Consider the following 12,639-nt stretch of genomic DNA (forward strand, 5'->3'; position numbering starts at 1 on the left):
TACCTAAAATGCTGATTATTTAATAGGATTACATGCAGAGAATATATATATATATCTATAACTAAACATATATGTATAACTATCTCCAGTGATACAGAGGCATAAAATAGTGACTATAAACTGAAAATGCTTAATTAGTTTATCTTTTACACCCAGAAGGTTTCACAAGTACATTGGACATTGGAATTGGAATATTCTATACATTAAACTCTTTTGGTGTATTGATTGGTCTTCCTGAATTTATATTTTCTCTTCATTTCTCTTTTCCTCTAAAAAAAATAGTTCACTGTAGCATATGCCAATCTGTGTTCCCTCCTCCTAGTTGGTCTCTTGAGGACCACCATCAGGCAGTTTCAGAAGTTCAAGAGCTTACAGCTTTAGTCAGACACTTTCAATTTGTTCAACAAATAGAACTTAGTTTTTTGCATATTTATTTTTTCCAAAACAAGTAATTTGGGATTAAGAAGCCTAGAAGACTATTCCTGGAGAACTCTAAGAGCCAATGACTAAAACTGTAGTTTAGAGGCAGCTAGGTAGCACAATGGATTGAGAGTCAAGACCTGGAATCCAGAGGACCTGGGTTCAAATCTGACCCCCATGCATAGATCTTACTGCTCTTCTGCCTTGGAACTGATACACACAATATTGGAAGGAGAGAAAGAAAGAAAGGAAGGAAAGAAGGAAGGAAGGAAGGAAGGAAGGAAGGAAGGAAGGAAGGAAGGAAGGAAGGAAGAAATAGCGAGCTTAAAACAACAACCCCCTTCCCCCAATTTGATTTCTTCATTTTGTCTGAGAAGGAAAGGGGGGAAAACAACTATAGGATATGGTGGGATCTCTCTTGTAAGCATGAGCAATACCTATGATTTGTCCAGTATAGTCCATTCATTCTTAAGCTTTCACTTAGTGGTTGCCATTCTTCTTGGAGATGGAGATCTTGTAATTGTTAATAAATAAGGATAACCTGAATATGATCTCTGATCTAAGCAAGAGTAATGATTAAACTTAGTGAAAGGAGATTTGGGGGTGGAGCAGGCCAGGAAGCTGTAGAAGAGAGGATACAAACAGCCTTAGGGAGAGTTTCAAGATGAACAAGTTCCTGGAGTCAGCAGGAGGAAGAAATATTGGGAGAGTGGCCAACTGGAAACATTTTTCTTTGTTCTGCATAGCATTTGGTAATTGTATTGATATAAGTCCCAAGTATGTCTCGATAGTTTAATTTTTTTTTGTACTATTTTTTCAACATTCTTACCTTTCATCTTAGAATTAATACTATGTATTGGTTCTAAGACAGAAGAGCAGTAAGGGCTGGGCAGTTGGGGTTAAGTGACTTGCCCAGGGTCACACAGATAGGATGTGTCAGGCTAAATTTGAATTCAAGACCTCTCATCTCTACGCCTGGCTCTCTGTCCACTGAGTCACCTACTTGCCCCCCCTTTTCCTAGCTATTTTGAATGGAATACCCCCTTTCCATTATTTCCTTCTAGTTTTTATTGATCCTATATTAAGATGGGTGGTAAGTTCTGATGACCTTCATTCTTGCATCTTGGCATTCTGTTTAAGCCATCGATTGCCTTGATTCATTTCTTTTTTCCTTTTTTCAAAATTATATCTTATTTTTCAATTAGCAAAACCCTTCTCTCCCTATTACATAGTAAGCATTTAAGAGATGTTTGTTAGTTAGCCAACCTCCCACCCCAGCTGAGAGATGATTTTCTTGCAAGCATTCATTTTTATTCCCATCCTTATTCTTTCACTCCTGGTTACTATTTGTGTGTTGCTGTTTATGATGGGATGTTGGGGAGCTGAGCTCTATTTGGACTCCCTCCTCAGCCCCTGCATCTAATTCTCATTTAGGACATAGAGGTAAATTAATGCTCTTGAAGCCAGACAGACCAAAAGAGTGAGTGAAATATCTAGAAGGCCTGAGGAAGGATTAAGCCCAAACACAATGGGCCTTTGGAGGCCTGAGAAGCGCCTAATACTATCAAGAACAATATAATTGCCTTCCATAGTAGCGTCAGAACAGATTCTCAGCCCCCTGATTTTCTTAGTTGCTTGTTTTAATTGTTCTTCATAATCTTCTATGTCCTTGCGCGTGCTGACTAGAATAGCAATGTCTTTGGAAGAAAAGCCCTTTTGGAACAGTTTTTTGCATTGTTCTGCTACATAGGTCACAATCTGGTCCCTTGTCAAATTCTCCTTAAGCTCAAAGAAACCTTGAACCCCCGAATGCCAGTCAGCTTCATCTAGCATACTTAAAGCCACTAGAGAGCTAAATGGAGGATTGATTTTGATCCTTTCCATAATTTCTTTAATATATTCAGCTATAGGATCTGCATTACGGACTATTTTGGTGAGCTTTTCATTGGGGTACTGCCTTCTCCAATCGGGAAGGCCGCTCTTATCTCTATGAGTGGTCTGGAAATAATCCAAGAAGATCCAGAGTATCCCTGGGGAACAGTGAGGTTTCTGAGTGATTTCCTCGGCCTTCTTATACCAGGAACCATCTTCTTGGCGGAAATTCTGAGCTTCATCAATGACGATGTGCTTAACTTCATTAAAGGGGTAGGCCAGGAAATGTTTTCGAGTCACAGCTGTACAGATATCTTGGTTTCTATGGAAAATAAAAAGCCAGGAGAAAGGTGGGTGGAGAGCAAGATTAGCTGTCACCTAGAAACCATCTTTCTTTACCCTCTCTTCCATCCTTTGCTTGTTTTCCCCACACACCAGGGATAAATTCTATGATATCTAATTATTGAACCTTTCTTTTAAGATGCTATCTCCCTTCTCTAATCCCATCTTAAGCACTTCCCATTCTCCTCCTCCACACTCAGGTTTTGCAAACTCCTCTGTGACTATGGAGCCACTGAGTCTCGGTGGTCATAATGATCTTAGAAGACCATACACTTTCCACCCTGGTCAGCACTCTTCCAACAACTCTCCATCATCTGGTTCACGGATGCTGATATCAGAAATGTACAAGTGGGAAGCAGCTGGGTGGCTCAGTGGATTGAGAGCCAGGCCTAGAGACACGAGGTCCTGGGTTCAAATCAGACCTCAGACACTTTCTAGCTGTGTGACTCTGGGGGAGTCACTTAACCCCCATTACCTACCCTTACCACTCTTCTGCCTTAGAACTAATACATAACATTGATTCTAAGATAAAAGATAAAAGGCAAGGGTTTAACAAAAAAAAAAAAAAAAAAAAAGAAAGAAAAGAAATGTACTAGTGGACTCCCAACACTCTGAATTTCCTAACACTGATTAATTTTAATTGATATCTTTTCTCTTTCCTGTATTTCCTCATGAGGGAGGAGCAGCATACCCAGAAAACAGAAAGCAAAAAGGGTAAAGGAAGAGCAAAAGGAAGAGCCGGCAATTTAAAGCCACAGAATCAGGCTCTGAATTACCACACTCACTGACTAGGATAGATTTTTTTTCTTCTTAAATCAAAGGACAGGAGGCAGCTCACCTCATGAAATTCTTCAAGGGCTGATTTTCGCAGATATAAAGGACCTCTTTTTTCTCACATTTGAACACGTTCTTGATTTTCTCTATGATCTTCATAGCTATAATTGTCTTCCCTGTTCCGGGGAAGCCATGGACAAACAATCTTGGAGATTTGTGAAGATTTTTTGAAATCACTTCATACTGTTTAATTGTGAGCAGGTTTAGAACCTCATAGCCAATCTGGTCACTTAAAAAGGATCGGAAGCTGAGCAAGGCTATCACTAGGGACTGAAGTAGCCTTGTCATTTCCTCAGCCTTCACTCTGTAAGATTTAGGGTAACTGAGCTGGACTGAGCTCCCGAAATCCACTGCTTCGTTTCCAGAATTCAGAATCAGAATCTTGGGAATAATACACACTTTTTCAGTGTAACCGCCAGTGTTCACCAATTTTTGCTTTAACATGTGGGCAGTATAGACGCAATAGTCCTTCCAGATGGAATAGCCCTCTCCTTTAAGAGGTGGCTCCCTGAGTACTGTATACAGAACCGGAAAGCTGTCAGAAGCTATCAAAAGAGCATCACAAAGGACACTCTGATTCTCCTGTAGGCCAATATCAACTGCCCAGCTTCTAGAAAAAATCAATATTCCTTGGGAACATTTTTCCTTGCATATTTCTTCATTAATTAGCTCTTCGAGTCCTTCATGTTCTGAAAACAGCTCCTGGCAGAGGGAATCTGGATTATATTTTATCTCTTCTGATGACACTAGACATGGAAACAATGAGAATAAGTTGGAGAATCACTCAAGTGTTTCAACAGAAATATCGATTTGAATCTGTTTCTTTGGTTACACTTTTCCCCAATGTGTACAGTATCATGAATCTATGAGAAGTATTGCCCTTCTTCCTTTCTTCCCTTCCCACTGTTCTTTAGCTAAGGCTATATTAAACAAGGAAGGCACTGGATCACAAAATATATAGAGGAATATAAGGTGTAAGAAGACTGGAAAGAAAGGTAGCTAAGTGGATAGAGAGCCAGGCTGAGAGATGGGAGGTCTTGGGTTCAAATCTGGCCCTGGACACTTTATGGCTGTGTGACTGTGGACAAGTCATTTAATCCCAGTTACTGCTCTTCTGCCTTGGATCTTATACTTAGTGTCAATTCTAAGACAAAAGAGCTGGAAAGGACCATTGAGGACTCTTCTTAACAAGATCACCCAAGTAATAAGTAGAAGAGACTAGAAAGATAGAAGGGGGCCAAGGTTGGGAAGGGCTTTGAATATTAAACAGGCTTTCTATTTAATCCTGAAGATAAGAAGCCCATTGCTCCATCCCCTTGGCCACATAGCTGCCCCCTTAGTATCAATTCTAAGACAAAAGAGCAGAAAGGATTAAGCAATCAGGTTAGGTTACTTGCCCAATGTCACACAGATAGGAAGTATCTGAGATCAAATTTGAACCCAGGTCCTCCCAGCTCCAGGCCTCTATCCACTGGGCTGCCCTTTAAATATACCAACTGGAAAATGCAGAATTCAATCATGTTCTTTTCTTCCCCACTTTATTAGTCAAGATTAGAAACATACTACTATTTGAGAAGAAGGCTAGCTGAAAAAAGTATCAAAGACTGATAAATTGATGACATTTTCAGAAGTTTAAAGGAGGAAGCTGGAGATGCTCTGGATTCCAAATCTATGAAAAACCTCCATATAGAAGGCAATGACTATAACACCTGGAAAAAACTTAGGAGACAGAATAATGTGATGAAAGAACAATTGGTCTCTCAGCCAGCACAAATATTCATTACTGTGGTGTTGTGGTAGCAATTTACATATTTATGAATAAGGGTACTGTGCATACTTTTAGTGTGAAGGCTATTCATTTGCTTGCTTTGAGCAAAATATTTGTCTAGACTAGGATTCTAACCCATTTTTGTGTTCTTGGACCTCTTTGGCAGGCTGTGGAAGTCTAAATACCCTTATTAAATTCAGTGAGGCAGCAAGGTGGAACACTGCTGGACCTAGAGTCATGAAGATCTGAGTTCAAATTAGGCCTTCAGTACTTACTAACTGTGTGACCTTGGCTCTAGGCAAGTCACAAACTTCTGTCGGTCCCAATTTGCTCATTTGTAAAATGGAGCTAATAACAGCACCTATCTCACAAAGTTGTTGTAAGGATGAAATTATATAATAATTAGAAAGCCCTTGGCACATGATAAGCACTATATAAATATTAATTGTTACTATTAAATGCTTAAAATAAGGCACATAGAATTACAAAAGAAATGATTTCTATTGCATTGGAATAAAGATGTAATCTTTTTCCATTCAAATTGATAGGACCCTTGAAATCTATCCACTGACCCCTTAGGAGTCTCTGGGACCCAAAGTAAGAATCACTGGCCTAGGAAAAAAAAAGGGAGGCCCACTAGTAAACAAAAATATATTTGAATTTTAGGGTCAGCTAGGTGGCTTAATAGACTGAGAAGCAGGCTTAGAGACAGGAGGTCCTGGGTTCAAATCTGACCTTAGACACTTCCTAGCTGTGTGATCCTGGGCAAGTCACTTAATCCCCATTGCCTAACCCTTACCACTTACTCTTCTGCCTTGTAACCCATATACAATATTGATTCTAAGACAGAAGGTAAGGGATAGAGAGCCAGACTGGAAGCCAGACTAGGTTCAAATCTGACCCCATTGCTTAGCTCTTACTGTTCTTTTGCCTTGGAACTTATAAAAAAAGGAAGAAAGGAAGAAAGGAAGAAAGGAAGGAAGAAAGAGATAAAGAGAGAGAGAGAGAGAAAGGGAGAAAGGGAGAAAGGGAGGAAGGAAGGAAGAAAGAAAGAGATAAAGAGAGAGAAAGAGAAAAAAGGGAGGAAGGGAGGAAGGAAGAAAGAGATAAAGAGAGAGAGAGAAANCTGTACCATCTTTAATATCAGCAATTACTTATCTAAGTCTTACTTAGTTCAATGGATAGAGATAGGTAGATGACAGATGGATAGACAGACAGATAGATAGATTAGGAGGAAGAAAGAAAAAGAAAGAAAGAAAGAAAGAAAGAAAGAAAGAAAGAAAGAAAGAAAGAAAGAAAGAAAGAAAGAAAGAAAGGTTTCTACAAATTAATTTTGCAGCTTAATTTGTGGTGAAATTTTGCGAGACTGGTCAGTAGGACTTTTATGGGATGATAGCAACACTCAAGATAGCAAATTTCACTTAAATAATTATGTCTCACAAGAGCATTGTTGAGAGAACTGTGATTCATCAATTTGGTTGCTATTCTCCCCGGTTTTATGTAAATGGCTATGTTCTATACATCAACAACACATGTTACATATGGCTAGAGTCAATGGGGCCAAGAAAGAGCCATTTCAGGACCATTCATCTCCAAATGCATTAAATAACTTGATCTTTTCCAGAGAAGGAACTTGAGATCTTAAGTCTTGGTCAAGTTACCTGGGAACAACCGTTGTTGAAGCTCCTCCTTATGTTCTAGGTTCTTCTTGCAATATACTGGTCTGCTGTGGGGAGGGGAATTGTCCAGGCTCAACTGAGAATCAAAGTCTTCAGCTAGGATTGAAAGATCTTAACAAAGAGAAAAACAACAACAAAAAATTATTAGCCTCTTTTTGTTGATGAATAACTGAATATCAGGGTTGGAAGCCACTTTAGATCTATCATAATCTGCAACAAGCATCCATTCCACAACATATCTTCAATGTATACAGTCTGTTTTTGCTGGAAGACCCCAAAGGAATAAGAATCTACCACTGGGGTATCCCACTCAACTTCAGGATACCTCTAATTCTGAGGCATTTCCTTACATCAAATAGAACACATCTGTAACTTCCACTTATTTATCCTGGTCCTGGCCTCTTGAGCTAAGCAGAAGGAAGCTAGTTCCCTCATCAACTCCCATGGATTGAATTCAATACTGATGATTCTCAAATCTACTTATCTAGCCCTCACCTCTCTGCTGACATCCAGTTTCACATCTCTAACCCCTCATCTATCTTGACATCTTAAACTTGACACATCCAAAATAAACTCATTATTTTTCCCTCCACACCATCTCTTCTTTCTAACTTCCTTGTTACTTTTGAGGATACGTACCAACATCCTCCTAGTTATGCAGGCTCACATCCCAGGTGTCATCCATGACTCCTTATGATCTCTCACCCCCATTTTCAGTCTATTGCCAAGACCTGTCAATTCTGCCTTTGTAATATTCCTCTTACATGCCTTCTTCTGTCCTCTGACACTGCTGCTATCATGGTGCATCACCTCAAATCTAGGCAATATTTTTAAACCCTTATATTCTGTTTTAGAATCAGTACTAAGTATCAATTCCAAGGCAGAAGACTGATAAGGGCTAGGCAATTGGGGTAAAGTAACTTGCCCAGGGGCACACAGCTAGGAAGTGTTGCTATTTAGCTGTCCCCTCATCCCTGGACTATTGCAATAACCTGTTTATTGGTCTCCCTGTCTCAAATCTCTTCCCACTCTAGTATGTTCTCCACTTAGCTGTCAAAATTATCTTCTGAAAGTGCAGGTCTGACCATGCCCTCTTCCCTAGCCCTGCCTTCCATCCTGTAGACTTCAATGGCTTCTTATCTCTAGGATTAAATGTAAAGCCTGTTTGATATTCAAAGTCCTTCACCAGGTCCCCTCTTACCTTTCTAGTCTTTTTTTTTTTTTTAATCCTCACCTTTTGTCTTAGAATGGATACTAAGTATAGGTTTTAGGGTAGAAGAGCAGTAACTGGGGTTAAATGACTTGCCCAGGGTCATATGGCCATAAAGTGTCTGAGTCAAGATTTGAACCCAAGACCTCCCATCTCTTGGCCTGACTCTCTATCCACTGAGCCAGCTAGCTGCCTTTCTTTCTAGTCTTCTTACACCTTATACTCCTTCATATATTTTGTGATCCAGTGGCTTCCTTGCTCTTCTTTAAACAAGAAAATCCTTCCCTATTGTGGGCATTGTGTCTCTCACCCTTCTCATATCTACCTCCCAGCTTCCTTCAGGCAAGTTAGTAAAAAGAAATAAAAGTTGATCCAGTTAGTAGCTCTACTGGTGGGTAATAGTAACAAGAGCTTTCAGTTACATAATCCTTTTTAAGGTTTGTCCTTTAAATGTGTTTTCTTGCTTAATCCTCACAACCATTCTTAGAAGTAGGTTTTGTCATTATCTCTATACTACTGATGATAAAATTGAGTCTGAGATTCATTAAGTGACTCATCCAAGGTCATAAGTTAGTAAGTATCTGAGGCAGAATTTGAACTTAGGTCTTTCTGTCTCCTAGTCCAGAACTCTAACCACTGTACCACCTACCTGCCTAGTACAGATTCATGAGTTTGGAAACTATTTTTGACTGGTCTACAAAGTGATGGGATTTTAAAAAACATGTTTAATTAGTTCTACATTGAATTATTTCTATGTCTGGGTTTTGAATAGAATCTCAAATCAGTTGTTCAACCTTAGTACTGTTAAAGTTAAATGAAAAACTCCTGTTTCTTAGTTTCCATAGAGTTCATTAATATTTACTTGAAATAGAGAGCACAGAGATAGACAGAGATTTAAGCCTTTCTAATTGTATTCTAATCTTGCCATGTGGCAGTCCACCTTATGGCTCCCAACATCCTGCAATGGACAACAATGTTGCTGTCCAAGGGAATAGAGAGAGTGCACCTCCTTACACCCCCTCTTTTATCTTTTTTTTTTACCCCGGACCCATAACTTTTAGTTTTGGGTCGTGTTCCTAGAACCCTTCACCTGTGACCTATATTTGGAGTGTTCGTGTGATATCCAGTCACCCAGCACAGGGACACAGGTCAGACAACCCTTGGGGGGAAGGGGTTCCCTTCACACAATCCCCCCTGTGATTCTTTGGGAGGCCAGCAATTTAAAATCTCCTCCTTTAGGGTTTCTAGGAGATTAACATGTCAGGTCTCCCTAATGAATCATTCTATATATGTAGCTAATACCTCTAAAGTTTCTCTTACTAGAGGTGTATTGTGGGAAGCTGTTGAGAGAAATTAGAATCTCAAATAGATATTTTTATCTGGACACCATCAAAAGGTCAACACAGCCCAGCAGAGCCATGTTTTGAACCCACTACCTTTATCAGGGTGAGACTGGACTGGGTTATCTAAGATAAAAATCTGAGATTCCTCTTTTGACTCCTTTTAATAATTCACACCTTTCTTTAAAAAGCAATATAGTCTTACTGGAAAAAACTTTGAGCTCTCAGTAAATCAGCAGTAAGGAGGTTAACACTGTTCCCCTTTGGCCAGGAATGCAGCTGCCTGGTACAGCCAAGGCTGAACCCTTAGCAGGGGTATTTTGCCCAGATTTAGAATAAACTAATGGCTCTCAAAAGTATTGTTTAATGCCATCAAGGCTGAGAAATTCAGGGGCTTTCCCTCCTACTAAAATGTCCCAGACTTCGCTTGATGATAACAAATATAGTTGATAAACAAATATAGTTTAACATAGGTTTTATCTACACCTTGAAGATCATCAGGAGAGATCACTGGCCAATTAATTTGTTGGTTATTGCTAGTCTAATCAATAAACTGATATTCTTACCCAGCAGCCAGTCTCTCAAAATTTTTAAAATGTAACAAAAGGCAATAAAAACCATATCAGATCAAATCAAGGTCCATCCATTCTTGTAATTTTTCAGTCAACAAATATTTATTACCTACCATGTTCCAGAAACTGTGCTATTCTCAAGATATAAAGAAAGGCAAGAGACAGTTCTTGCTGTCAAGGAGCTCACTGTTTTATGGCGAAGACAGCATACAAACAATTATATACAAATACAGTATATACAGGATTGTTTTGAGACTGTCCTCTTACATATGGGAGTCCCTTCTGGGACAATGTAGGCTTCCCCTATTGACCCCTTGCTTTCTACCACGGAGCTCCTAGTATCCTACTCTCCCAGTATAGGAGTGGCTGTCAATAAATTAAGTCCTTGGGGCAATTAGGAAGCTCAATAGATAGAGGGCCAGGCCAGGAGATAGGTTCAAATCTGGCCTCAGAAAATTCCTAGCTCTGTGACCCTGGACAAGTCACTAAACCTCCATTGCCTAACCCTTACCACTTTTCTGCCTTGGAACCAATACTTTGTATTGATTTGAAGATGAAAGATAAGGGTTTAAAAAAAAAAAAGGATCAGCGGTGGTCTTTCACCCAAGTTCAAGGTTGTTCTCTATTATAAAAAAATATTGTACAAACTGGAGCTCCCATACTACAAGCCCTCAAGATGGATATTTTTTTAAATTTAATTTTGTTTTTTAGTTTTTTCCATGGTTACATGATTCTTGTTGTCTCCCTCCCCTCCTGAAGTTGACAAGCAATTTCACTGGGTTGTACATATATTATCAAGATGGGTATTTATAAATGACCTCCAAAGCAGATACCTGGCACCATATAGAGAGGGTAGACAAGGTATAAGAGAGAGCTAAGTTAAAATCCTGCCTCAGACATTTACTTAGCACTCAACCTCCGGTCTCAATTTCCTTGTTTATAAGATGGGGATAATTGTTGCTTGAACCTCATTACAGGGTACAAATGAGATGATACTTATAAAGTGCTTTATAAACCTTAATTGTAAGGTTTATAATTGTAATAAAATGTAAATATTAGATACAACTAATTTTATTATTACTATTCATAGCCCAAATAAAAGAGAGAGAGAGAGAGAGAGAGAGAGAGAGTCATTAAAGTCAATCTTAAAAGGCAATGAATAGCAGGAAAGAACCCTTTTTTTTCCTTACCTGGGTCAGCATCCAATATCTTGTCCAACCATTCTGTAGGTGATAATTTATTAATATGTCCATTTTTCACAATCCATGAAACAGGTGTTTCTGAGAACACCACACAACAAAATGGTTCTACTCTGATTGCGCAGACATAACTATAGAGTTCTCCCTTGTCGTAGACTTTCAGAAATTTGATTGTGTAATCTACTGAAGGTTTAGGGCAAGTGGAAGAAAGGTGAAAAAAAGGCAAGTTGTCTATCTTTTGTCTTATTTCATCTTCCAAGTATTCAGGGTCCATATTTTCCTTCAAGCCTCCCTCAACTTTCTGACTACTGTCCTCCACACCAATAAAGAGGTATCCTCCTTTCGTATTGGCAAATGCTGAAATGTACCTTGGTATTATGTCTTTTATATAGCTGACTACTTTTTGGGTTGAGAATTGTTTAAACTCTACTGACACGGATTCAGAAAATGGTAACACTTCTCCTCTCTCAAGGCTATCCCTTTGGAATACTAGAGAAACGGGGTCCCTCTCCTCAATGTTGGGATCAGCAGACTTAAATATTTTTCGTGGGGGTGCACTTTCCACACTAATCCAACTCTTTTTTTTTCTCTCCTTCAGAAAGTTGATGACCATGATTGGACTCATCTTTAAAGTTCTAGTGGCACTCCTATGATATAGAATCAAACTCTGACTACAAATGCGAGGCATGGCTGAGTTATTCTCAGGGGAAACTCCATTGCTCCAAGATTTAACATAAATGTAATAATATTTTTCTTTCAGCAAGGTTTCAAAATAGGTGTGAAATTGAGAAGGTTCAATAAGATCATTTAAAGACTTTTCTAAATCCTGTCCCATCTCTATGTCCATTTTCTCTGTACAGTTGTTTGCCATTTCCATAAGGATCACTCCTCCTCCAGAATTTAACAAAGAACAGGCAGCTATGATGATTTTCTCTCTTTCTTGATCCTTCTGAGCTTTTGTCAACTTGTTCCTGTTTTTTTCACCAAGGGTGATTTTTCCTACATTGATAACCAAGTCAGCATATGACGATTCTCCATGCAAAGAATGAGCAAGTGACACCATGGTCTTCCTTTAGAAGTAATTAAACTGTTTTGACCTGTTGAATAGCAAGCACAGGGAGTACATAGTAAATATGGTGAGTATCTGTCCTAGAGTCTCTTTCCCTGAGGAGACAGGGCATTTTTCTGCTCTCTGCAGCTTTTTACCATAGGAATGTCTGATCAGAGCCCTATTCTCTCCACCCACCTAGCTTCCCTCCTTTCCAGACCACAAGAAGTCAATCAATAAGCATTTATTAAGGACCTACAGTGTGCCAGGCACTGCGCTTAACAATGAGGATACACAGGAAAGTTAGAACAGTCAGTGCCTCAAGGAGGTTATAGTCTGACGGGGGAGACAACAT

General features: G+C 39.2%; 1 protein-coding gene across 1 annotated transcript; it reads right to left on the reverse strand.

Annotated features, from left to right (window-relative positions):
• Positions 1-1,366: 1,366 nt before the first annotated feature.
• SLFN11 (schlafen family member 11) lies at positions 1,367-12,299 on the reverse strand. Its single transcript, XM_044675566.1, has 4 exons — positions 11,228-12,299; positions 6,898-7,026; positions 3,473-4,214; positions 1,367-2,614 (listed from the first exon to the last, which is right to left on the reverse strand). The coding sequence occupies exons 1-4, from the start codon at positions 12,297-12,299 to the stop codon at positions 1,840-1,842; spliced, it is 2,718 nt and encodes a 905-aa protein (XP_044531501.1). The 3' UTR covers positions 1,367-1,839.
• Positions 12,300-12,639: the final 340 nt, after the last annotated feature.

This window comes from Gracilinanus agilis, chromosome 4 (genome assembly GCF_016433145.1).
Source record: "Gracilinanus agilis isolate LMUSP501 chromosome 4, AgileGrace, whole genome shotgun sequence".
Taxonomy (NCBI): domain Eukaryota; kingdom Metazoa; phylum Chordata; class Mammalia; order Didelphimorphia; family Didelphidae; genus Gracilinanus; species Gracilinanus agilis.

Coding starts and splice junctions, on each gene's coding strand:
- SLFN11 (XM_044675566.1), bottom strand. CDS start 12,299: ATGGTGTCACTTGCTCATTCTTTGCATGGAGAATCGTCATATGCTGAC. Junction 7,027..11,227: donor GATATTGGATGCTGACCCAG/GTAAGGAAAAAA, acceptor CTCTTTGTTAAG/ATCTTTCAATCCTAGCTGAA. Junction 2,615..3,472: donor CCCTTGAAGAATTTCATGAG/GTGAGCTGCCTC, acceptor TATTTTCCATAG/AAACCAAGATATCTGTACAG.